The sequence below is a fragment of the Tachyglossus aculeatus genome, chromosome 4 (assembly GCF_015852505.1).
Source record: "Tachyglossus aculeatus isolate mTacAcu1 chromosome 4, mTacAcu1.pri, whole genome shotgun sequence".
NCBI classification, from domain to species: Eukaryota; Metazoa; Chordata; class Mammalia; order Monotremata; family Tachyglossidae; genus Tachyglossus; species Tachyglossus aculeatus.
Window position 1 is genome coordinate 49,773,828 of NC_052069.1, and position 25,743 is coordinate 49,799,570.

The window sequence follows — 25,743 nt, forward strand, 5'->3', positions numbered from 1 at the left end:
TCACTAGAGAAGGAGCGTGGCCCAGTGGAAAGAGCCCGGGCTTTGGAGTCAGAGGTCATGGGTTCAAATCCCGGCTCCGCCAACTGTCAGCTGTGTGACGGGGCAAGTCACTTAACTTCTCTGGGCCTCAGTTCCCTCATCTGCAAAATGGGGATTAAGACTGTGAGCCCCCCGTGGGACAACCTGATCATCTTGTAACCTCCCCAGTGCTTCGAACAGTGCTTTGCACATAGTAAGCACTTAATAAATGTAATTTCCTATTACAGCCCAGCCCGCTCACTTCACTCCTCTACCACCAACCTACACACTACATTTTGATCCCATCCATCTCCCGGCCAACCCGTTGCCCACTCCCTCCCTCTGGGTTGGAACTCCCTCCCCGTTTATATTAAACAGATGACCAAAGCCTTATTAAAATCAATCACACCTCCTCTGAGAGGCCTTCCCCGACTAAAGCCCCTCATTTCCCCTACTCCCTCTGCAACATTTAGTCGTATTTATTGAGCGCTTACTGTGTGCAAAGTACTGTATTAAAGTGCACCCAAGCACTTGGAGGTGTACCCTTTAAGCCCTTGATATTCACTCAACCTTCAGCCCCAAGCACAGCACAGTACATCAGCGTGGCTCAGTGGAAAGAGCCCGGGCTTGGGAGTCAGAGGTCATGGGTTCTAGTCCCGGCTCTGCCCCTTATCAGCTGTGTGACTTCGGGCAAATCACTTAACTTCTCTGTGCCTCAGTGACCTCATCTGGAAAATGGGGGTTAATATTATGAGCCCCAGGTGGGACAACCTGATCACCTTGTATCTCCCCCAGCGCTTAGAACGGTGCTTGGCACATGGTAAGCACTTAACAAATACCAAAATTATTGTTATTATTATCAATGGGGGGAATAATGTTATTACTAAAAATATAACGTCACTACCTACTTTTGTCTCAGAAGGTATAAGAGAAAGGAAGTCACAGCTGGCATTAGGAATAATTATATGATTACCCCCTCTTCATTGCTTCATTCAGTCGTATTTATTGAGCACTTACTGTGTGAGCAGAGCACCGTACTAAGCACTTGGGAGAAAACAGTACAACAGTAAAGCCTAGATGCTGGAGGTGGGTGGGCAACCCTGGAGTTCCTGGAGGAGTGGGGAAACATGGACTGAATGTTTCTGTAGAAAAATTATCTGGGCAGCAGTGAAATATAGACTGGAGTGGGGAGACACAGGAGGCAGGGAGGTCAGCAAGAAGACTGAGACAGTAATCAAGGCGGGATAGGATAAATGGATTAATGAGGTAGCAGTTTGGATGGAGAGGAAAGGGCAGAGTTTGCCGCTGTTGTGAAGATGGAATGGACAGGATTTAGTGGTGGACTGAATATGTAGGTTGACAGAGAAAGGAGTCAAGGTTAATGCGATGGTTAGAGGCCTGTGAGACAGGAAGGATGGTGGTGCTGTCTACAGTGATGGGAAAGTCACGGGAAGGACAGGGTTTGAGTGGGAAGATAAGTTCCATTTTGGAAATGTTAAATTTGAGGGGACAGGAGCACCTCCATGTAGAGATGTCTTGAAGACAGGAGGAAATGGGAGTCTGCAGAGAGGGAGAGAGATCAGGGCTGGAGATGTAGTTTTGGTAATCATCCACAGAGAGATGGTAGTTGAAGCCGTGGGAGCGAATGAGTTCTCCAAGGGAATGAGTGTGGAGAATAGAAGGGGACCCAATCAATCAATCAATCAATCGTATTTATTGAGCGCTTACTGTGTGCAGAGCACTGTACTAAGCGCTTGGAAAGTACAAGTTGGCAACATATACAGTCCCTACCCAACAGTGGGCTCACAGTCTAAAAGGGGGAGACAGAGAACAAAACCAAACATACTAACAAAATAAAATAAATAGAATAGATATGTACAAGTAAAATAAATGAACTGAACCTTGAGGGATCCCCACAGTTAGGGGATGGGAGGAAGAGGAGGAACCCGCGGAAGAAACTTAGAGACCGTGAAAGTTATAATCAGATGTGTTTTTGTTTTATAGTATTTGTTAAGTGCCTACTATGTGCTAAGCACTGTACTACGCACTGGAATAGGTACAAGCTAATCAGGTTGTATGCCCCACGAAGGGGTCACAGTCTTAATCCCCATTTTACAGATGAGGTACCTGTGGAACAGAAAAGTTAAGTAACTTGCCTGAGGTCACAGAACAGACGGGAGATACAGGATTAGAACCCAGGTCCTCTGACTCTCTGAGCTGTGCTCCTTTTACTAGGTTATGCTGCTTCTCTTCATTCAGTCATATTTATTGAGCGCGTACTGTGTGCAGAGCACTGTACTAAGCGCTTGTTTGCCTACGAGAAGCAGCGTGCCTATGAGAAGAGAAGCAGCGTGGCTCAGTGGAAAGAGCCCGGGCTTTGGAGTCAGAGGTCATGGGTTCAAATCCCGGCTCCACCAATTGTCAGCTGTGTGACTTTGGGCGAGTCACTTAACGTCTCTGGGCCTCAGTTACCTCATCTGTAAAATGGGGATTAACCCCGTGGGACAACCTGATCACCTTGTAACTTCCCCAGCACTTGGAAAAGTGCTTTGCACATAGTAAGTGCTTAATAAATGCCATTATTACTATTACTATGGGAGGTAGAGTAGAACCTTGAGGAAGCTTTCACCTATCCATATGTTTTGTTTTGTTGTCTGTCTCCCCCTTCTAGACCGTGAGCCCGTTTTGGGTAGGGACCGTCTCTATATGTTGCCGACTTGTACTTCCCAAGTGCTTAGTACAGTGCTCTGCACACAGTAAGCGCTCAGTAAATACAATTGAATGAGTGAATGAATAGGATTGAGGCCAAGGTGTGACGCTCAAGTGGTCATACCGGCTAGTGGTCGCCAGCCACCAGACCCCACAGTGGGGCTCGTAGTACGTTACACTCCGTTACTATAAAACTGCCAACTCTCTGAAATTTCATTTTAGGATTTCACATTCCGCATTGTCTTGGCTTAGTGGATAGAGTATGGGCTTGGAAGTCAGGGCCTGGGTTCTAATCCCGACGCCGCCACTTGTCTGCTCTGTGACCTCAGGCAAGTCATTTAACTTCTCGACACCGCAGCTGTAAAATGGGGATTAAGACTGTGAGCCCATTATGGGATAAGGACTGTGTCCAACCCCATTACCTTGTATGTACACCGACACTTAGTACAGTGCAGAGAAGCAGCATGGCTTAGCGGAAAGCCACTCCCGGGGTTGGGAGTCAGAGATCATGGGTTCTAATCCCGGCTCTGCCACTTGTCAGCTGTGTGACTTTGGGCAGGTCACTAAAGTTCTCTGGGCCTCAGTTACCTCATCTGCAAAATGGGGATTAAGATCGTGAGCCCCACGTGGGACACCCTTATTACCTTATATCTACCCCAGTGCTTAGAACAGTGCTTGGCACAATGTAAGCTCTTAACAAATACCGTCATTATTATTATTGCAGCGGCCGGCACATAGTAAGTGCTTAACAGACACCACAGTGGTTATTATTAGAAGAGAAGCATTTTTATGAGAAGCAGCGTGGCTCAGTGGAAAGAGCCCGGGCTTTGGAGTCAGAGGTCATGGGTTCAAATCCCGACTCCACCACATGTCTGCTGTGTGACCTTGGGCAAGTCACTTCACTTCTCTGAGCCTCAGCCACCTCATCTGTAAAATGGGGATTAAGACTGTGAGCCCCATGTGGGACAACTTTATCACCTTGTATCCCCCCAGCGCTTAGAACAGTGCTCTGCACATAGTAAGCGCTTAACAAATGCCATCATTATTATTATTGTTGTTATCGTTATCATTGAGGTAGGCTAGGAAAGGATCAGCCAATTCCCCTTGGCTCTCTTCTAGCTTACGTTTTCCCAAAACGATTTGGAGAGAATGTTATACCTAAGAAATATTCTTTCCCCATCATCATCATCAATCGTATTTATTGAGCGCTTACTGTGTACAGAGCACTGTACTAAGCGCTTGGGAAGTACAAATTGGCAACATTGGCAACATCCCCAGTGGGGAAGTTATGGGCATTGCATATTCCAAATGTTGGTTCAAATCGTTGCGGCATTAGGAGGAACAGCTGTGAGTGTGCGGATGTGCTGGTCTCGGTACGATGCTGCTAAATTTCCGAGCCTCTGCTTTACTCTACCGTATAATTGTGTTTTTGTAGCGTCCCATTTTAATACGGTAAAACAATGAGCGGTAAAAAATGCTCTCAAAATGGTAGCCATGAGTATAGGAAGGTGGTAGCTTTGATCCAATTATCCTCCCAACCCATTAAATCCCACAGAGGTGATAGTACTGTGACACGATTTCCCCAAAACAGAAGGTTCTTCAAGAACATATTGGTCACATTACAACATAGTCTTCTGTTACCCAGATTCCGGTCAGTTTTTTAAGCAGAAACCTGGGGAGGGGAGGGAGAGTCAGTATCTATGCTACCCGTTCCCTGGGTTTTGGGTGATGGGGCGGGGATGGGGTGATACCAGATTGGCTCCGTGCTGAAAGTGGTTGCCAGGGTGGGTTTAGGGCCCAAGGCTTAAGCTCCGTCTTCCCCGTTGTGTTGCAGGAGGGTTCACTGGATTAAGCGCTTAGTACAGTGCTCTGCACACAGTAAGCGCTCAATAAATACGATTGAATGAATCAAGCTAATAAGTTTTAGGCCGGAGCTGGAGAGTAGTCATTGTTTTAAATGCCGGAGAATCCAAACTGTTTCCATTGTTGAAGAATAAGAGCATATTCTAAAATAAGCAGCTTTAGGTCTGTTGTTGACAAAGGATCGGATAAAGTGCGGGACGATGTGACGGAGAGGAAGGAAACCAAAAGGTAAAGGAATTGGAACAGTGCCCCCTTCAAATTTAGTCATTTGCCATGGACACTTTGCTTCAAAGTGCTTTCATTTCGTGTATCCTCTTTGACTCTTCTTCCCACGCTTTGCTCCTCTGTCAGCCTTCACGCTGTACCTCCTTCTCATCTGTCTCGTCACCGACATCCTGCCGCTGGCCTGAAACACCCTCCCTCCTAAAATCTGAGAAAATTACTCTCCCCCACTTCAAAGCCTTATTGAAGGCACATCTCCTTCAAGAGGTCTTCCAAGCCCTCCTTTCCTCTTCTCCCACTCCCTTCAGCGTCGCCCTGACTTGCTCCCTTTATTCCCCAAACATGTTTTCCCCAAAACATAAGGTTCTTCAAGAACATATTTGTCACACTACAACATAGTCTCCTATTACCCAGATTCCGGTCAAATTTTTAAGCAGAAACCTGGGGAGGGGAGGGAAAGTCAGTATCTATGCTACCCGTTCCCTGGGTTTTGGGTGATGGGGCGGGGATGGGGTGATACCAGATTGGCTCCGTGCTGAAAGTGGTTGCCAGGGTGGGTTTAGGGGCCAAGGCTTAAGCTCCGTCTTCCCCGTTGTGTTGCAGGAGGGTTCACTGGATTAAGCGCTTAGTACAGTGCTCTGCACACAGTAAGCGCTCAATAAATACGATTGAATGAATCAAGCTAATAAGTTTTAGGCCGGAGCTGGAGAGTAGTCATTGTTTTAAACGCCGGAGAATCCAAACTGTTTCCATTGTTGAAGAATAAGAGCATGTTCTAGAACTAGCAGCTTTAGGTCTGTCGTTGACAAAGGATCGGATAAAGAGCGGGACGGTGTGACGGAGAGGAAGGAAACCAAAAGGTAGAGGAATTGGAACAGTGCCCCCTTCAAATTTAGTCATTTGCCAAGGACAATTTGCTTCAAAGTGCTTTCATTTCGTGTATCCTCTTTGACTCTTCTTCCCACGCTTTGCTCCTCTGTCAGCCTTCACGCTGTACCTCTTTCTCATCTGTCTTGTCACCGACATCCTGCCTCTGGCCTGAAACACCCTCCCTCCTAAAAATCTGAAAAAATTACTCTCCCCCACTTCAAAGCCTTATTGAAGGCACATCTCCTTCAAGAGGCCTTCCCTAAGCCCTCCTTTCTTCTTCTCCCACTCCCTTCAGCATCGCCCTGACTTGCTCCCTTTATTCATCCCCCCTCCCATCCCCACAAAACTTATGTATGGATCTGTCATTTATTTATTTGTATTGATGTCTCCCCCCTCTAGACTACAAGCTTCTTGTGGGCAGCGAACGTGTCTGTTATATTGTTGTATTATATTCTCCCAAGTGCTTAGTACAGCAACCTGCACACAGTAAGTAAGTGCTCAATAAGAGAAGCAGCATGGCTCAGTGGAAAGAGCCCAGGCTTGGGAGTCAGAGGTCATGGGTTCTAATTCCGGCTCCGCCATGTCTGCTGTGTGGCCTTGGGCAAGTCACTTAACTTCTCTGAGCCTCAGTTCCCTCATCGGTAAAATGGGGATTAAGACTGTGAGCCCCATGTGGGACAACCTGATCACCTTGTATCCCTCCCAGCGCTTAGAACAGTGCTTGGCACATAGTAAGCACTTAACAAAGGCCATCGTTATTATTATTAATAATAATAAATACGATTGACTGACTTCCAGGTGGCAACTGCGATTTCCCAGCCCGGCCTCCTCTTTCGGCAGCAACCCGCCCATTCTCAGAGCTGGAGCGGGGAGAGGCAAGAAAGAGAGAGGTAAGCTGCAGAGGCCATTTTTTCTTCTGGGTTCAGAGTTGAAGTTTGAGAAAGAAAACTACTTTAAAGGTAGGACTAACATAATCATTTATTGAGTGCTTACTATATGCAGAACACTGTACTAAGCACTTGGGAGAAATCAGCAGAATAAACAGACAACTTCCCTGCCCATAACAAGCTTATGGTCTAGAGCTTATGGAGACGCAGCGTCGCTCAGTGGAAAGAGCACGGGCTTTGGAGTCAGAGGTCATGGGTTCAAATCCCAGCTCTGCCAATTGTCAGCTGTGTGACTTTGGGCAAGCCACTTAACTTCTCTGTGCCTGTTACCTCATCTGTAAAATGGGGATTAAAATTGCGAGCCCCCTGTGGGACAACCTGATCACCTTGTAACCTCCCCAGCGCTTAGTACAGTGCTCTGCACATAATAAGCGCTAACAAATACCATCATTATTATTATTAAGGGGAGACAGACTTTAATATGAACAAAAACTCTTAGCTAGAACAATAAGCTTGTGTTCATTTTAGTTACAGGCCTCTTTCACCTCCCCGGTATCCCCTCCCACTGTCTTAAGCCTTATCCCTGTCAGATGCCTGTGTCATTCCTTGAGGTAGTGCTTCCAGGAAGCAGCAAATTCCCAGAGTGGAGCTCCAAGTTTTGGAGTGGCATCCCTTTCAATAAAATGGGGCGTGTTTCCAGGCAAGGTGGAGTGGACGGTTTTAGGATTTCCAGCTGGGAAGAAAGAGGTCTTATCCCTTCCTAAACCACAGCTTAGATTCCTTGGGAGGAAAGTGCCATGCAAGTTTTATGAATCCGTGTTCTAAGTTGTTACAGGAAGTAGTTGATAAAAGCTTTGTTTTCCCTCTCCCTAAGAGGCATTTCTTTCCAAAGACTCCTTCCATCAAGACACAGCGCTAATTGCCTGCTGTTAGGATGGGTTTGTTGTGGGCTTTTAACCTCATCTGCTGCTGAGGCAGCAAGACTTTGAGGGAAAAGACTCAGAGCAATGAAGAGTTGGATTTCTGGCTGGTGTCTCTAGTATCCAAGTCTTTCACCTTAAGTCCCCATGAGAGGAGGAGGAGGAGGAAGATTGCCACTGTTCTGGGATACTTCCCCTTTATTGAGATAGAACTCAATGGAAGCAAGAGGAAAAAAAAAAGTCCCATCAGCTCAAAATATTTTCAGGGAGTTAGACTGGCAGTCCCACATACAACACCCCACCATAGCTAAGGTTTTGGAAAAACTCAAGTGATCTATGAAGAAGTGACAGAACTTACTTCCAATAATACGCATATTTTCAGCATAACTTTCTCACTTCACCTGTGACCCCCCCCATGTGGGACAGGGATTTGCCCAACCCGATCTATCCCAGTGCTTGGCACATGGTAAATGCTTAAATACCGTTTAAAAAAAAAAGAAAAAGAACTCTAAAAATTGCTAACAAAGTGAATGTAAAGAGTTATGCCGAATTTACACAAAAGTCTATTCAGCAGTAGCGGAGACTATTTCCTAACGTAGCAGAACCGAAAGGCCAGAACTTAAAGGTCACCTATTCTGGTGGTTGTGGGAGCTAAAAAAAAAATAAGAGCCAGCCTGGGGTTCATATGCAGTGTTCAAAAAAGTTTATTATCAAAAATACAATGGGATCAGTTTATGCTGAGAAATGCAGCAATAAATACAGTTGAAAGAAGAAAACAAAGCACCTCTACATCGATACATTGGCACAAACAGGAAGAGTAAAATGCACCGTCCATCCCTAAGACTGCGGCAGGCTCTGTTTCGTACAAGCTCCCTTTAGAAGGACTACTTCTACTCAGTTCAGGTAATGGAATGAAACACGTTTAAGCACATGGATCATATGACTTTATTTTAAAATTAGCAAACAATACTGAAGAAACAATGATATTTAAAAATCTCTAAAATGCTGCACTTTCGATTTAGTCGGCAAAGGCCACATTGAACAAAAAGCATGAAAGTCCGTCGTCTTCCATGTAGAACCCAGATGCTAAACTGTAAAAAAAAAAAGCTTCAATATGGGTCCGTAAATACCAGTTTAGGAAGATTGTAAAAATGCATAGGTCTTTAATAAAAAGAACTTCTTGTACAAGAGTACTCCCCTTTCACAGTATTCCTTTTTACTTCATACGCAAATTATTGTTTATGCTGTAGAATATGTTACAGCACTAAAAGGCAACTATTTAGGGAAGAGGCAGAGAAAGGAGAAAGGAATGTTGTAAGGCAATATTTTTTTTAGGTACGATACAGCATAATAGTGTTTTAGGAAGACAAGAAAAATTACACAAGGCTAGCTTGGTTTTTCATCGAACAACACAATGACCTAATACTGAGACTGCTGCGTGACTCTAATAATCGATGCCTTGGTCGCTATATTGGTAATCTCTTGGATAATCGTCTTGGTACTCGCCGTGATATTCATCCGGATATTCCGCCTGGTAATCGCTGTCGCTGATTTCCGATCCGTTAGTTCCCGTACCTTGGCTTCCGTTATGAATTACGGGTTCTGTCGGGGCAGCGCAATACTTGGGGTCATACACTTGTCGTCCGAGCCCGTACACGCTCATTCCTTTCTGGGAAGCCACTTTGTTGGTGCCCATCTGTAGTGAAATCGTTGAGTTATCCACTGGCTGTAATGTTAGCTTCTGATCGTAGATGTCTCTTCTGGTACCTGGTGCTGACATCCCGGCCTAGTAAAAGAGCACGGCAATAAGAGGACTGCTGAAGTAACGCCAACCGGATTTGCTGGCAAGTCGCATTAACGATATCTGTTAAAGTAATTAATAATAGTGATGGCATTTGTTAAGCGCTTACTATGTTCTGTTCTAAGCGCTGGGGGGGGTACAAGGTGATCAGGTTGTCCCACGTGGGGCTCACAGTCTTCATCCCCCTTTTACAGACGAGGTAACTGAGGCTCAGAGAAGTTACGTGACTTGCCTAAGGTCACACAGCAGACATGTGGCGGAGCGGGATTAGAACCCATGACCTCTGACTCTTTCCACTGAGCCACGCTGCTTGGGTTTTTTTTTTTTCAGACATGCTAGGTCACCAGCATTTCGACTGTTCCTACAGAAGATCTACTCTTCATCCAGGTATGGGGTGACATTACTGTTGGAAAACCCATGCCTTTTCTCTTCTTGGGAAAACTTGCTTTATGTTCCCAGGAAAGGACTGTGGATAGCCCCGATTCTAGAATTCATTTTTGGACCCTTCAGATACTCCTATATCGCGCACGACCATTGTTTGTCTGTCTAGTCAATTTTTGAGGGGAACAGTCTTAATTCCAAATAGCAGACTGCAGCAGTCAGGCCTTCTAGCCGTTATAGGGCTATTATTGCAGGTCTGTTTTTTATTGCAGTATTACCCAAATGAGAGAGTTACTTACCTGACTGGCTCCTTTATTGGTACCCATCTGCAGGCTAATTGTTGTCTGGTCAAAAGGCTTGTCGGTTTGCATTTTGGGATCATAAAGATGCCTCCGAGTTCCATAGGCAGTCATTCCCGCCTGGCTTGCACACTTGTTGGTTCCCATCTTAAGGAAGTTTTCAAAAACAAAATGTCCTCAACGATTGTAAAGAGCCAAGATTGCGTAGGAAAGTGGGTACTGCATTTCACTTCTACTTTTACATTACGATTCCAACCCCCAGCCAGCCTTCAGGCCCTCTCTGATTCACTCAGTTTGTGCCCAAAATGATCTGAGAGAGGATATAAGGAGTTACTAAAAGAATCCAGAAAGATTTAGATCTATCAGCAACATTAGCAAGCTCTATTTCTACCTACAGGAAGAACTATAGCCTGTTTTGTGGCATTACTTTGTAATTTAAACTGAAGGTAGCCAAATTCTGAGCCTTTCTCTGGCCGTATGGCCACGGAGAACAATAACATTTATGATCCACTGCAGGTTTACAGCCAGTAGAAACCCACAAATCGGATGTTTAAGCAAAGGACCAGTTGCCGATTCAACCTTCTGACCTCGTTTCCGGTGTCGGGACTTCAAAAGTACTTTTCCTTGGGGAAATCCTTGGCTAAGGTGATTGAAGTTCATTAATTAAAGCCAACAGTGGGTGTCTGAGACAAGTCCATATCATAATGATGGTATCTGTTAAGCACTTACTATGGGCCAAGTTCTGTACTAAGAACTGGGTTAAACACCCAGGCGAGACACAGTCTCTGTCCCACATGGGGCTCACAGTCTAATTAGGAGGAGGGGGGAAAAAAGAGTTATTTAATCCCTGTGTTACAGATAAAGTTTTACAATGTAGTGACCCGCCAGCAGGCAAGTGGCAGAGCTGGAATTAGAACCCAGGTCTCCTGACTTCCAAACCCCGCTCTTTCCACTAGGTTACAATGCTAATTAATTTAAGGCATTCCATAAATTAAGGGTAGGTGTAATTGAGGGCTGATTGGGTTTCCTTCCTCCGGGAAAAAAAAAAATGCAACACTTTAGGCAGTGCTTCACCACTTCAATTCTTTGGATCGGATTTTCAAATATCAGCATCCCTTGCCTGACAGAAAAGGCGGTTCATACAATAATGCTAGCGGTCACTATTCGAACGGCTGTACTTTCGTTCCAGATGCTACAGAAGTTTGCTTACGAATACATTTCAGTCTAACCAAAGTAACTAAACTGCCAAACCAAGACATAAGTCTTAAGGAAATGTAAACAATACTGTTACCCATTTGAATTAATAGCTCATTTGGCAAGCTTTCTGAGAACACATGCAATTTACCTGCAGGCCAATTACACTTTGTCCAGCTTTTAGTTTTCCTTCATCAAAGCGCCTGGCTTGTTTTTCTGCATATTTGACACCAATGTCAATTGTTGTGTGGAACCCTTTTGTTTTCGCCTAAACAAAAAGAGTATTCAAACATTTAAAAGTCACTTGGCGTGTAGAAAGGCTGGCAAAAGCACTATGCTTTGGGCCCAAATTACCTCAAATACAAAACATTAATTAAATAAGCTTTGCTTGATTAAAGAAGTTACACTGTACATCAGTCTAAAAGAGAAAGATTTTCCCTCGAATGGAAAATGAATGTTTCTGTTTTTCCCTTAATGCTTCAACTTTATTAAATTCAGAGAGCCAACCTCAACCGACTTTCCCCCCCAACGTACTTCATTTGATTTTAGCTGTTAGAGATGTACATACCAAACCTGCCAAAGCCACCAGAGAAGTCTGAACTTGGGTCATGTTTCCATTTTCAAAGAGATCATTTGCTTCAAAAATGTCATGTGGCTTCATGCCATAGGCCTGAATAGCCTTAATAAAATTTCCAATGTTCTCCAACTAAAAAAGAAAGAGCCAAATTAATGCTTAAAATATCTGGGTGAGTAAAATGTCAAATACTAGAGGCTTTACTATATAGATTAAGCCTAGCTGAGGATTTCCGGGAAGGCTATGTAATAAGATTTCTTGACTCAGTATTAGCTAAACATGGTGTTGGAGCGGGGATAAAAGGCTGAGACAGGTTCTGTACAAAGCTTTCCTCCATTGCTAGTGCAGATTTTCATCATCAATCATATTTATTGAGCACTTACTGTGTGCAGAGCACTGTACTAAGCGCTTGGGAAGTACAAGTTTATTTTTGTCTGAGCAAAGGAGCATTTAGGGGGTGGCGGGGAGAGGTGAAGAGAGCTTTAGCAGGGGGTGGGGGAGAAACACCAAAAAAACTTTCTCATAAAAAAAGACAGACTTCAGAACACTGTCTTGGGTCCACATTAAAGAAAGCCAGAAAGTAAGTGATTTGGTCATTTAAACCAAAATATTCAAAGTACTTTTTGCTGTTCTAAAACCATAAATCCAACCAAGTAACTTGAAATCATCCTTGAGAATATTAATTGCTATATGGTACTCTAAACAAGTAGTTCTCCTAAACCAGATTTTAAGAGACTTGTACCCTAATTACATTTCTTTTAAAACCGCAGCACAAATATTGAACCAAGTAATATGAAACTTAAACATTTCCCTAAGGTTATGCAGAAGATAAACCCAAAAGTGTAAAGCTGTCCCAGGAGACACACACAACTGTTTTTCTGTTTGTTTTTTGTTTTTTACCTGAGGCCAATTTAAGGATGACTCATTCACTTTCTTCACTGAACCAGGCTGAAGTTTGTTTATAAGTCTGAAAAAAGAACATGGGAAATACCCAAATACAACTCATTTCTATGGTACTTTTAAGTACATTAGCTAAAAATCCAATTCAAAGTCCTGTGCAAATGGTGAGGCAGATATTTTTAAATTAAGCTCATCAATAAATACAAGAAAGAATTCAACAGACCTGCAGAAGACCCAAGCTGCGTCCAGGCCAGTGGTTAGAAAAAAAAAAAAAACCCTGCAATTACGGTGAATCCAGGAATACCATCTGCAGTCGACACCCACTGTACTTTAAGCACTAGAAAGTTTATCCCACGGTGTATAACAGTGTTTATTAAGTACTCACTCTGTACCAAGCACTGTGCTAAGTACCAGGACAGAAACCAGATAATCGGGTCGGACGCGGTCTCTGTCCCACATTGGGTTCACCGTCTAAGGAGAAGGGAGAACTGGCATTTAACTCCCACTTTAGCGATGAGGAAATCGAGGCACAGAAGTGAAAGTGATGGGCCCAAGGTCACACGGCAGGTAGGTAGTAGAGCGGGGATTAGAAGGGACTCCGTAGCCACTAGGCCATACTGCTTCTCTTAGGTTGTCCAGATTTTCGTGAAGAGGAAGCAGAGGGGGGAGGCTGGTCAGTCAAACCCAAAGCACTTATGTACATGTGTGTAACATTTATTTATATTGATGTCTGAAATCATTCATTCATTCAATCGTATTTAGTGAGCGCTTACTGTGTGCAGAGCACTGTATTAAACGCTTGGGAAGGACAAGTTAGCAACATAACATAGCTGGTCCCTACCCAACAGCGGGCTCACAGTCTAGAAGGGGGAGACAGACAACCAAACAAAACATATTAACAAAAGAAAAGAAACAGAATAAATATGTACAAGTAAAATAAATAGAGTAACAAATCCGTACAAACATATATACGTATATATAGGTGCTGTGGGGAGGGGAAGGAGGTAAGGCATGGGGGGGGTTGGGGAGGGGAAGAGGAAGGAAGGGGGTTCCCGTCCCCCCTTCCCGACAAAAGACTGTAAGCTCACTGTGGGCAGGGAACATGTCTACCTACTATTATACTGTGCAGGCGCTTAGTACAGTGCTCTGCACACAGTAAGTGCTCAATAAGTACAACAGATTGATGGACTGCAGCTGATATGCAGGGTCTTTGGGTGGAGTCGGGAACTGCCAGACAACAGTCAACCAAAGGGGACCAAAAAAAAAAAAAAAGTCAATGCCAAGTGACTATTACAGTTTAAAAATATAATCGATAGTATTTACTGAGTGCTTACTCTGTGCAGAGCATTGTTTAAACGTTTGCGAGAGAGCAACAGGGCAAAAAGACATGATCACTGCCCAGGAGTTTACAATCTATTGGAGAGAGACCCTAAAATAAATTACAGGCACATGCGTCCACGTATTTATGTGACAGGGAAATGTTGATGCAGAGGGAGAAGACAGCAATCATATTTATTGAGCACTTAATGTGTGCAGAGCACTGTACGAAGAGCTTGGGCGAGTACAATATATCAACAGAACAGAGTAGGAAGACATAATCCCTCTCAGTCAGTTAATTGTATTTATTGAGCGCTTACTGTGCGCCGAGCACTATACTAATGTGTCTTTTTATTAATGTATTGTACTCTCTCAAGCGTTTATTACAGTGCTCTGCACACAGTAAGTGCTCAAATGCGACAATGAGTGAGTGAATATTAAGCACTTGGGAGAATACAATATTACAATATAATACAATATAACAATATATCAATATGGGGAAGCAGTATGGCATAGTGGACAGGGCACGGGCCTGGGAGTGAGGTCATGGGTTCTAATCCCAGCTCTGCCACTTGTGTGCTGTGTGGCCTTGGGCAAGTCCCTTCACTTCTCTGGGCCTCAGTGACCTCATCTGTAAAATGGGGATTAAGAATGTGAGCCCCATGTGGGACAGGGGATGTGTCCAACCCGATTTGTTTGTATCTACCCCAGCACTCAGTACACTGCCTGGCACATAGTAAGCGCTTAAATGCCACAATAATAATAATAATATTATTATTATTATAACAGACACATTCCCTGCCTACAACAAGCTTACGGTCTAGAGGGGGAAACTTACAGTCTAGAAGTCTGAAGTAGTTAGGGAATCAATCAATCTTATTTATTGAGCGCTTACTCTGTGCAGAGCACAGTACTAAGCGCTTAAGGCCTCCTGGAAGAAATGTGATTTTGGGAGGACTTTGAAGATTGGGCAAACAGTTGTCTGCACAATGTGACGGTGAAAGGAGTTCCACGCAGAAGGGGCAAAAAAAGAGGTGGTGTTGAGAAAGGCATGAATCAGTATAATAATAATAATAATGATGATGGTATTTGCTAAGCGTTCACTATGTGCCAAGCACTGTTGTAATCAATCAATCAATCGTATTTATTGAGCACTTACTGTGTGCAGAGCACTGTACTAAGCGCTTGGGAAGTACAAGCTGGCAACATATAGAGACGGTCCCTACCCAACAGTGGGCTCACAGTCTGAAAGGGGACTGGGGGAGCTGCAAGGTAATCAGGTTGTCCCACGTGGGGCTCATAGTCTTAATCCCCATTTTGCAGATGAGGTAACTGGGGCCCAGAGAAGCGAAGTGACTTGCCCAAGGTCACCCAGCAGACAAGTGGCAGGGCTGGGGTCAGAACCCACGACCTCTGACTCCCAAGTCTGTGCTCTTCCCGCTAAGCCAAGCTGACAATGCCAGCTGACTCCAGAGGAACGGAGCATGGGAGCTGGGGGGTGGTGGGACAGTGGGACAGGAGCAAGGGTAAGTGGCGGGAGAAGAGACAGCTGATAAGGAGGGAAAATGAAAATAGTCTAGACCAACGACAAAGGACACTTTAGGGAGGATACTTACTCGCAGAGGATTATGCCATCTTTTAATCCCAACTGGAAGTTTGTCCCAATGCTCAAGCCTGTAACCTCTTCTATCCAGTTGCGAAGGTCTTCTTCTGCCTGGTGATCATACTTTGAGGCGATCTGCAACACAGACAGTGCCCTAGATTTAAGGTGAGGTTCTTTGCTTCAGCGTAAGTGTCACGATTTTCATGCTTGAGAAGGAGAGGGAGGATGAGGAGAAGGATTTGCCCTGCATTTTTATTAGTATGCTAATTTTCTTCCAGGGCATAGCTTCTCAAAGCCTCCTTAACACATATTCACAGTGATCTGGAGAATTTTGTACTGACTGATTTACTTTGTTACTTAAGCACTTATTATTCATGATCTTTTTTCCCTCAACTATCCCTTAATGTTCATTCATTCATTCAATCAATCGTATTTATTGAGCGCTTACTGTGTGCAGAGCACTGTACTAAGCACTTGGGAAGTACAAGTTGGCAACATATAGAGATGGTCCCTACCCAACAGTGGGCTCACAGTCTTAATGTTCTCCCCCAACTTGTCCAGGGTCACAGACCCGCCAAAGCTCAATAAATACGATTGAATGAATGGGTATGGACCTCAGTTTTCTCATCTATATAATGGGGTCCATACTCATTCATTCAATCGTATTTATTGAGCGCTTACTGTGTGCAGAGCACTGTACTAAGCGTTAAGTGACTTGTCCAGGGTTACAGACCCGCCAAAGCTCCCTCCTAGGCCTCCTGTGCTTTCCACTTGACAATACTGCAAACTACATGGTTGCTCATCTAATGCAACACATTTTCTGATTATAAATCATCAAAGTTTTATTTTTCGGAATCTGAGTCAGCTCCCAAAAAGGAATTATTTAGATAGGAAAGAGACCGAGGAGCCAGCAGGGCTTGAAGAGGAACTCGATCGCTAATCCAAACTCAAAACAACACAAATTAAATTAGGATTGAAATGTTACACAAAACGAGTCCAAATTGCCTATTCTGAAAAGGGGTCCCTTTTGCATGAATTTTCCCCAGCACTCCGCGGTTAGATGCAGTGGGTTCAGTTCACGTAAACCTGACACACAGAAACAGAATTGGTATGCTTGTCTTCCTAAAACAGGACAGCAGAATTCAGGAACAGTAAATGTGTTATTGAGAAGCAGCGTGGCTCAGTGGAAAGTGTACGGGCTTTGGAGTCAGAGGTCATGGGTTCAAATCCCGGCTCCGCCACTTGTCAGCTGTGTGACGTGGGGCAAGTCACTTCACTTCTCTGTGCCTCCGTTCCCTCATCTGTAAAATGGGGATTAAGATTGTGAGCCCCCCGTGGGACAACCTGATCACCTTGTAGCCTCCCAGTGCTTAGAACAGTGCTTTGCACATAGTAAGCGCTTAATAAATGCCATTATTATATTTTTAGCTGAGCTCTCAGCTGAAAACTGGCTTTTTTTTTTTAAATTTTGAAGTACAGTCAAAAAATATTCTTTGGGAAGCCCTCCCTTCTGCAGACATTGCACAATGTGTAAAATACTCTTTTTGCTTCCAGCATTCTAAATGAAAACCTAGTTTTCCAGCCCTTAATGGAACACAGGCTTTACCCCCAAGCACTACCAAATTTTCATTAGAAAGCAAGTGGCACACTGTTACTGTTCAGTCGTTGATAAGACTCTGCCAGCTATGTTTTGACATCAAGCCTGTTTGCTCAGATTAGACCAAACTGTTCAAAATTTACAGTTCTATTACTCCGCCTAAAATGAGGAAACAGTATAGTCAGCCCTGCAATTAGCATGGTAGTTGTTTGAAAATGGTATTCGAGTACTTGTACCTTGACTAATGCCTCACAGACACGCAATCCTGCCCCAACACGGATCCCGTCAGACCCAGGACTGACTTGCTTTGTGGGAAAAATGTTCCCTAATTTTTCGGCAGTGTTCAATCCAAATCGCTTAATGAAAACATGCGCCGAAGAATGACTCACTGTTCCAAAGCATTAGGAATTACTGAGATTATAAGAAACACTGCAACTGGGGATGGAACTGTTTCAGAAGCACGCAAGTCAGTGGCTCACGCTTTAAGAGGACATCAGCAGCTAAAAGACCCAAAAGGTTCTTTTTAATACTCTTCATTCATCCTTTCGATCGTATTTATTGAACGCTCACTGTGTGCATCATTCATTCAATCATATTTATTGAACGCTTCCTATGTGCAGAGCACCGTACTAAGCGCTTGGGAAGTACAAGTCGGCAGCACGGGGTAGTGATTCTCAAAATGGTTTCTGCATGGTGGGGGAGGTGGGAGAAATCAATGCTATCAAGTTGATCTAAAGAGAGGTTTTCCTCCTGAAATGCACTGGCTCCAGGCCAGAAGCCATACCCATCACTTGGATCGATACCCTTTAAGCACTGAGATTCACCTCACCTTCAATCAATCAATCGTATTTATTGAGCGCTTACTGTGTGCAGAGCACTGTACTAAGCGCTTGGGAAGTACAAGTTGGCACCATATAGAGACAGTCCCTACCCAACAGTGGGCTCACAAGCCCTTATATACATAGCCGTAATCTACTTTCATAGCTGCCTCCCCCTCTAGACTATAAGATTCTTGTGGGCAGGAAAAGTGTCTACCAACTCTGTGGCAATGTACCCTCCCAAACGCTTAGAAGAGTGCTTTGCAAACGGAAAGCACTCAGATAGCACTTAATGATTGGGCCGGTCGACTGATGACGCTGGATCAAATGGCTTCACCTAACAGGAGGATGACGGCACCCGGGAAAATTAAGAGCCCCAGAAATCGGTCAGTCAATGGTACTTGTGGAGCGCTTACTGTGTGCTGAATACTACACTAAACGCCTGGGAGCGTACAATATAACAGACACGTTTCCCTGCCCACCACGAGCTTAGAATGGCAGACACATTACATTGTATTCATTCATTCAATCGTATTTATTGAGCGCTTACTGTGTGCAGAGCACTGTACTAAGCGCTTGGGAAGTACAAGTTGGCAACATATGGAGACGGTCCCTACCCAACAGCGGGCTCACAGTCTAGAAGGGGGAGAATAAGACTTGTATACCTTCCTGGGTTACGGAGCTTCACATAATGACATTCCACGGAATCTTTTGTGGGAGAGACCAACCCCCACGCCCCGACCTCTTGTTCCAGAGCCAAGCCCTCCATGGCACCACTTCCAGATGGGGAATTTGGCAGCAGGAAGCCGGGTATCCGGGCACTTATCCAGTGCCACCGTGTAAGTATCCAGCCGGGGGCAGACAAGCCGGTGACCAAAATAAATAAGACTGCTGATGATGAAGATGAATAGATAGACCGGAGCTACAAAGTGTTCTTTCGCAGAAACGTTTTTGTCAGGTTTGAAGCGTGACTGGACCTGGAAGCTCCAAGCAATCCGCAGGTTGCCTTGGATGGAACAAATAGGTGTCCATTCATTCATTCATTCATTCAATCATATTTATTGGGCGCTTACTGTGTGCAGAGCACTGTACTAAGCGCTTGGGAAGTCCAAGTTGGAGACATACACAGACGCTCCCTACCCAACAACAGGTTCACAGTCTAGAAGGGGGAGACAGACAACAAAACAGAACATGTGGACGGGTGGCCAGTCGTCAGAATAAATAGAATTAAAGCTGAATGCACATCATTAACAAAATAAATAGAATAGTACATATGTACAAGTAAAATAGAGTAATAGATCTGTACATACATATATACAGGTGCTGTGGGGAGGAGGAGGAGGTAGGGCGGGGGAGATGCGGAGGAGGAGAGGGAAAAGGGGGCTCAGTCTGGGGAGGCCTCTTGGAGGAGATGAGCTCTCAGTAGGGCTTTGAAGGGAGGAAGAGAGCTAGCTTGGTGGATGTGATTAGCACCTAGAACCATCAATTGATGGTATTTACTGAGTACTTGCTGTGCGTAAAACACTATACTAAGCACTTGGGAGAGAATTGTTGATTGATTCATTCATTCAATTGTATTTATTGAGCGCTTACTGCGCTTGGGAAGTACAAGTCGGCAACGTATAGAGACGGTACCTACGCAACAACAGGCTCACAGTCTAGACGGGGGAGACAGACAACAAAACAAAACATGTAGAGAGGTGTCAAAATTGTCAGAACAAACAGAATCATAGCTATAGTTGATAGTTATGTTGATAGACATGTTCCCTGCCCACAAGGATCTTATAGTCTAGAGGGAGGAGACGTACATTAAAATAAAGTACAAATAGGGGAAATGGGAGAGTACCTGGATATGTAAGTGTCATGGGGCAAATAAGCGCTTAAGGGGTATGGAACCACATGCATAAGTGATGGCGAAGGGAGGGCAAATAGAATGGGAGCCTAATTAACCTCTTGGAAAGTGATTTTAGGATGGCTTTGAAGGTGAGGAGGGTGATGGTCTCTGTCAGAAATGAAGGGGGTGGGAGTTCCAGGCCAGAGGCAGGATGTGAACAAGGGGTCAGCGGTTAGATGGGTGAGATCCAAATACAGTGAGTAGGCTGGCTGGCTTTAGAGGAGCAAAATTTGCAGACTGGGGTGTAGTAGAAAAATTTATTAAATTGAGTAATAAAAATAACTGTGGTATTTGTGAAGTGTTTACTATGTATGGGGTTACCTACAATATAATCAGGTCAGATTATGAGGTCCATATGGGGCTCACAGTCAAAGGGGAGGAAGAACAGGTACTGAATTCCAATCAGAGAGATGAGGAAACTAAGGCACAGAGAAGTTAAGTGACTTGCCCAAGGTCACAGCAGTGGAGGAGGAGGGATTAGAACCCAGGTCCTCTGACTCTCAGGCTCTTATTCTTTCCCTTATGCCATGCTGCAGCGGGAAGTCAATTGAGTGCCTGTCATTCATCCATTCATTCAATTGTATTTATTGAGCACTTACTGTGTGCAGAGCAATGTACTGGGCACTTGGGAAAATACAACGATAAACAATGACATTTTCTGCCCACAATGAGTTTACAGTCTAGAGGGGAAGCTGATGGTGAGGAGTTTTTTTTTTTAAGGTGGAGATGGATGGGCAGCCATTGGAGGTTTTTGAAGAGTAGATAGGCATGGACCGAACTTTTTTTTTTCCTTGTAAGAAAACCGATCCAGGCAGCAGAGTGAGGTATGGACTGGAGAGAGGAGAGATAGGTGGCATGGAGGTCAGTGAGAAGGCTGATGCAGTAAGTGGGATATAAGAGCTTGGAGCTTGGATGAGTGTAGTAGCCTTTGGGTGGAAAGGAAGGGGCGGATTCTAGAGGTGCTACGAAGATGACCGACTGAAGTTGATGAGAGTAAATATGTGGGTTGAATGAGAGATCGGCCAAGGAGAACGCTGAGACCGTGGGCTTGTGAAACGGGGTGGGGATGGGGGTGCTGTCCATCTTGATGAGAAAATCGAGGGGAGGACGGGCTTTCGGTGGGGAAGGCGAGGAATTTTGTTTCGAACATGGTAAATTTGAAGTGTTGGCAGGATATCGAAGTTAGGATAGTGGAAATGTGAGACTGGAACACGGTAAATTTGAAGTGTTGGCAGGATATCGAAGTTAGGGTAGTGGAAATGTGAGACTGGACGGAATGAGCGAGGCCTGGGCTGGAGAAGTTCATTTGGGAATCATCCATGTAGCAATAACATTTGAAGTTCTGGGAGGAGATCAATGGTAGTTGAGTGCCTGCTGTGTGCCAAACGCTTTACTGAGTGCTTGGGAAAGTACAATATAACAGAGTTGGTCAATGTAATCCCTGCCGACCAGGGGTTTACAGGGGGAAAAGAGACATTATTAAAATAAACTACAGATAGAAGAAATGAATTTCCTCTATAGGACTTAAAACAATCTGCAAGGACCCACTTGATCTGCATGGCTCAGAACCGTAGTTCTGGGTGAAAATCAGAGTAGGCCATCAGCTCTCATGCTTAAATTCAAGCTTTACTGAAGACTTCAAAAAGAAAAAATTGTAGGTATATTCTTTTACCTCAAACCAAGAAGCCACCAAGCTGCAATTGTGGCTGCTTTTGTTTAGCTTCTCTTCCCTGAAGCCTTCATCAATAGGACATTGCAATTTCCACATGACACTTTTTTTTACATTCATTCATTCAATCGTATTTATTGAGCGCTTACTGTGTGCAGAGCACTGTACTAAGTGCTTGGGAAGTACATGTTGGCAACATATAGAGAGGGTCCCTACTTTACATTTAAACTTACAGCTCTCCGAACAAGAAGCTGAGAACTGGACAGCTTCCAAAATATGCCATTTGTTAGCAATGAGGTTTTGTAACAGAATTTAAGTGCTTAATACAATGCTTGGTACTTGCTAGGCCTTCCATAAATACCACTGCTACTGCTCTCATAAGATCCGCTACAAAGCAGCACTTAGATGAATGATTAAAAAACCACTCTGACAATCGATCATTTCTGCTGCTCTGCAAAAAGAGGATAGTGCCTATTTAAGCCTTACAGCCAAATGCAGTCTGCCTCTTTCATCCTTTTGTATGCACATAACAATAATAATAATAATAATAATGGTATTTCTTAAATGCTTACTATGTACCAGGCACTGTTCTAAGCGCTGGGGTAAATACAATGTAATCAGGTTGTCCCACGTGGGGCTCACAGCCTCAATCCCCATTTTCCAGATGAGGTAACAGGCACAGAGAAGTGAAGTGACTTGCCCAAGGTCACACAGCAGACATGTGGCGGGGCCGGGATTAGAACCCATGACCTCTGACTCTCAAGCCCGTGCTCTTGCCATTAGGCCATGCTCCTTCCCATCTTGGATTAGGAGCTCTTTTGGACAAAAACTGTGCAGAATGCCATGCTGGGAAGGCTTTGTGAAAACAACCAGGTGCCTTAACCTTAAAAATCTGAGTGCTATAACCAGTATTTCTTTCCCTCAAGTAATGTTGGGGCAGATATTTATTTTGACTTAGTGCAGAAAAACAGTTGAATGCAGCAGGCAAAGATATTCCTGTGGGGTCCAAGGGCAGACATTAACTACTCGTGTGTCCCCACAAGCTAAGGCTGGAAAGTCTTACAAGAGAAGGGGCCCATCCTATCACAGAAATGAGTCGGATGATTGAGGGGGAAATTTACTGGAAAAAAATGGCAAAGGTTCATCGTAAAATCCAGTGCAAACAGAAGCAGGCGTTGTCACTAAACTGCTATGACCTTGGGCACATCACTTGCCTTCTCTTTCGGGGGACATTAGGTGGACAAATACGGTCATTTTAAAAGAAGTGATTGGGGATACAGAAAATGTCAGATATTCTAGAAATTCTAAGTTTGAATAGTTTTTTTTTTCTTTTACATAGTATTTGTTAATTGCTTACTAGGTGCCAGGCACTGTACTAAGCACAAGAGTAGATACAAGGTCGTCAGATTAGACACAGTCCATGTCTCACATGGGGCTCACAGTCTTCATGCCCATTTTCCACATGAGGGAACTGAGGCCTAAAGAAGTGAAGTGACTGACCCAAGGTCACACAGCAGACAAGTCGCGGAGCCAGTATTGGAACCCAGGCCGTTCTGAGTCCCGGGCCGGGGCTCTAGCCACTAGACCATGCTGCTTCCCAGGAAATCACAAATGACAGAACACCAGGTAGACTCCTTAAGAAATTTCACGCAACCTTTCTCCAGTTTATTCTCAAACTGACATCATCCCTTACCAAAAGACTCTTTGTGAATGGTTAATGTGCATATTCTTTTCCCGCCGTATTGTTTCAGCTACTTTCAAAGCTCAAAGTACACTTTAAACTATTGATTCCGAACAACTTCTGGCTTCAAAAAGCCTTCAGAAGAGATAGGAAACCGGAGTAGAGTGTCTTTCCCTTCATTTGAAATGGAAAAGTTTTCGCCAACAGGTTGTCGGCCTGAGAGGTTTGCTGTCCTCCCTCCCCCCGAAAGCAGACGGCCAGGCCGCTTTCTCGGGGGGATCCACGTTGTCGGTGGGGTCTCTCCTCCACATCAGAGACCTCCAATCCACCCCTGCCCCTCACCACCTGGCAGGACAGAGAAAAGCCCAGCCTCCACAATGCCTCGGCACACTGTGGAAAATAAGGATTTTCCTTGGTGCTGAGCCACTTCGGCTCCTCCTAGCCACATTCCCTTAGGGATCTCCTTTTATTTCAGCTAGCTGGACTTTACCTATCGGGATGTTGTACTGTTCTATGGTTTCATCTCTTTTTGTCTCTGTGGATAGTCTCTGCCCCTTCAAATTTTTTTTTTTTACCATATTTCCCTCATATTGGGAAGCAGCATGGCTTACTGGAAAAAGCACAGGCTTGGGAGTCAGAGAGCATGGGATCTAATCATCAATCGTATTTATTGAGCGCTTGCTGTGTGCAGAGCACTGTACTAAGCGCTTGGGAAGTACAAGTTGGCAACATACAGAGACAGTCCCTACCCAACAGTGGGCTCACAGTCTAAAAGGGGGAGACAGAGAACAAAACCAAACATACTAACAAAATAATCCCGACTCCACCACTTGTCAGCTGTGTGACTTCGGGCACGTCACTTCACTTCTCTGTGCCTCAGTTCCCTCATCTGTAAAATGGGGATTAAGACTGTGAGCCCCCCGTGGGACAACCTGATCACCTTGTAACCTCCCCAGCGCTTAGAACAGTGCTTTACACATAGTAAGCGCTTAAATGCCAGCGTTATTATTACTGTATCTACCCCTGAGCTTAGAACAGTGCTTGGCACATAGTAAGCACTTAATACCATTATTATTATATTTTTAGTCAGTCAATCATATTTATTGAGCGCTTACTGTGTGCTGAGTACTTTACTAAGCGCTTGGGAGAGGATGACAACAGTAAACAAATTCCCTGCCCACAATGAGTTTACAGTCTAGAGGACTGTGAGCCCCTTGAGGGCCGGGAACCCCGTCTAATCCCCACCTCTGTTTTCTTTCCCAATACTTAGAGTCCCAGGATCTGCCCACAGTAAGCACCGAATAAATAAATCTTAATACTATTACTATTTCAAAACATTGTGGAAAAACCTAGAGTAGTAGAAGGGTGGGAGGCAGTATGGTCTCATGGCAAGGCAGTAAGACAACGATGTTGTCGTGGTGGTCCCACAAGACCTTTAGGCAGGAAAGAGGGCAAAGCGTGGCCTAAACCATCAAGAAAAGAAAATCAAATCCTGGGTGGTGGAACCTGGCGACCAGGTTATGGTGGGAAGCCACACTGGGTCATATCAGGTGTTAGATGAAAGTACACTATCGCAGGAAACGGGAGGACCTAGCCCCTCGGGGAGGCAAGGAGTTGAATCCACCAGACTTGGCCATGATTCTTGAACCACAGCCATGGGAGACTTGCCCAGAGAACGGTTTACAACAGCAAACCTTGGTGAGGAGTGAATCTAACCCCTTCTAGAAACTAGATAGCGAGCATGGAGCAGGGGGATGGCTGCTCCTCTGACCTCCATATAGACCCCACCTTCTCAGGAAGATCTTTTTGGGCACCACTGGTCTAAGACAAATGCTTCGGAACAGTCCTGGAAAGGGACTCATTCTTATTCCCATTCCCTCCTTCTAAAAGAGAAAACAGCTGCAGTAAAGTAGTCCTTCACTTGTATGCTCCAAAGTGTTGTCCCCCTGCCTTGAAGCAAATTTTGGGTAGGGTTCTATCTAGCCAGTCCAATTTTAATGGCTATGGAAGCTATCTGGTTTAAAAGGCCACATGGCTCTCCATTTCAGAAATCACTGTGAGCCCACTGTTGGGTACGGACTGTCTCTATATGTTGCCAATTTGTACTTCCCAAGCGCTTAGTACAGTGCTCTGCACATAGTAAGCGCTCAATAAATACGATTGATGATGATGATGGGGCCGGGTGAGGTAGGAGAGAAGACTGTCAAATGTCTTAAGCAGTAAGTAGTTCCTAATTGGGTTGCCCAGAGATTGAAAATCCCATTTCACACTTATAGCATCCTCCTTGCTTTTGAGTGAAATGAAAAGATCCTGTCCTCAAAGCACTTAGAACTAATTCTGAACCATTTCTTGCCCAGCTGAGCTGCACCCAATTCATCTTCCCTCGACATTGTGGCTCAGCCAGAAGCATGTGGAGAAGGAGAAAGAGAATCGGAAAAAAACAATCATATATAGTAAGCACTTAATATGTGGCGAGCACTGTACTAAGCTTGTAAGAGTACAATACAACAGAGTTGGTAGCCATGA

General features: G+C 44.5%; 1 protein-coding gene and 1 long non-coding RNA gene across 2 annotated transcripts in view; one reads left to right on the forward strand and one right to left on the reverse strand.

Annotated features, from left to right (window-relative positions):
- Positions 1 to 4,779: 4,779 nt before the first annotated feature.
- LOC119926701 lies at positions 4,780 to 10,659 on the forward strand. The gene is made up of 4 exons (XR_005450360.1): positions 4,780 to 4,818; positions 6,481 to 6,572; positions 9,621 to 9,677; positions 10,487 to 10,659. It is a non-coding gene; the product is annotated as an uncharacterized LOC119926701 (long non-coding RNA).
- Positions 8,178 to 25,743, reverse strand: part of CNN3 (calponin 3) — a 42,039-nt gene continuing 24,473 nt past the window's right edge. Inside the window, exons 3-8 of the mRNA XM_038745002.1 lie at positions 15,572 to 15,693; positions 12,639 to 12,705; positions 11,733 to 11,870; positions 11,316 to 11,432; positions 9,971 to 10,117; positions 8,178 to 9,275 (exon numbers count right to left, since the gene is read on the reverse strand). Of these exons, the coding sequence (XP_038600930.1) occupies positions 8,934 to 9,275; positions 9,971 to 10,117; positions 11,316 to 11,432; positions 11,733 to 11,870; positions 12,639 to 12,705; positions 15,572 to 15,693 (933 nt within the window). The 3' untranslated portion in view covers positions 8,178 to 8,933. The remainder of the gene's footprint in view (positions 9,276 to 9,970; positions 10,118 to 11,315; positions 11,433 to 11,732; positions 11,871 to 12,638; positions 12,706 to 15,571; positions 15,694 to 25,743) is intronic.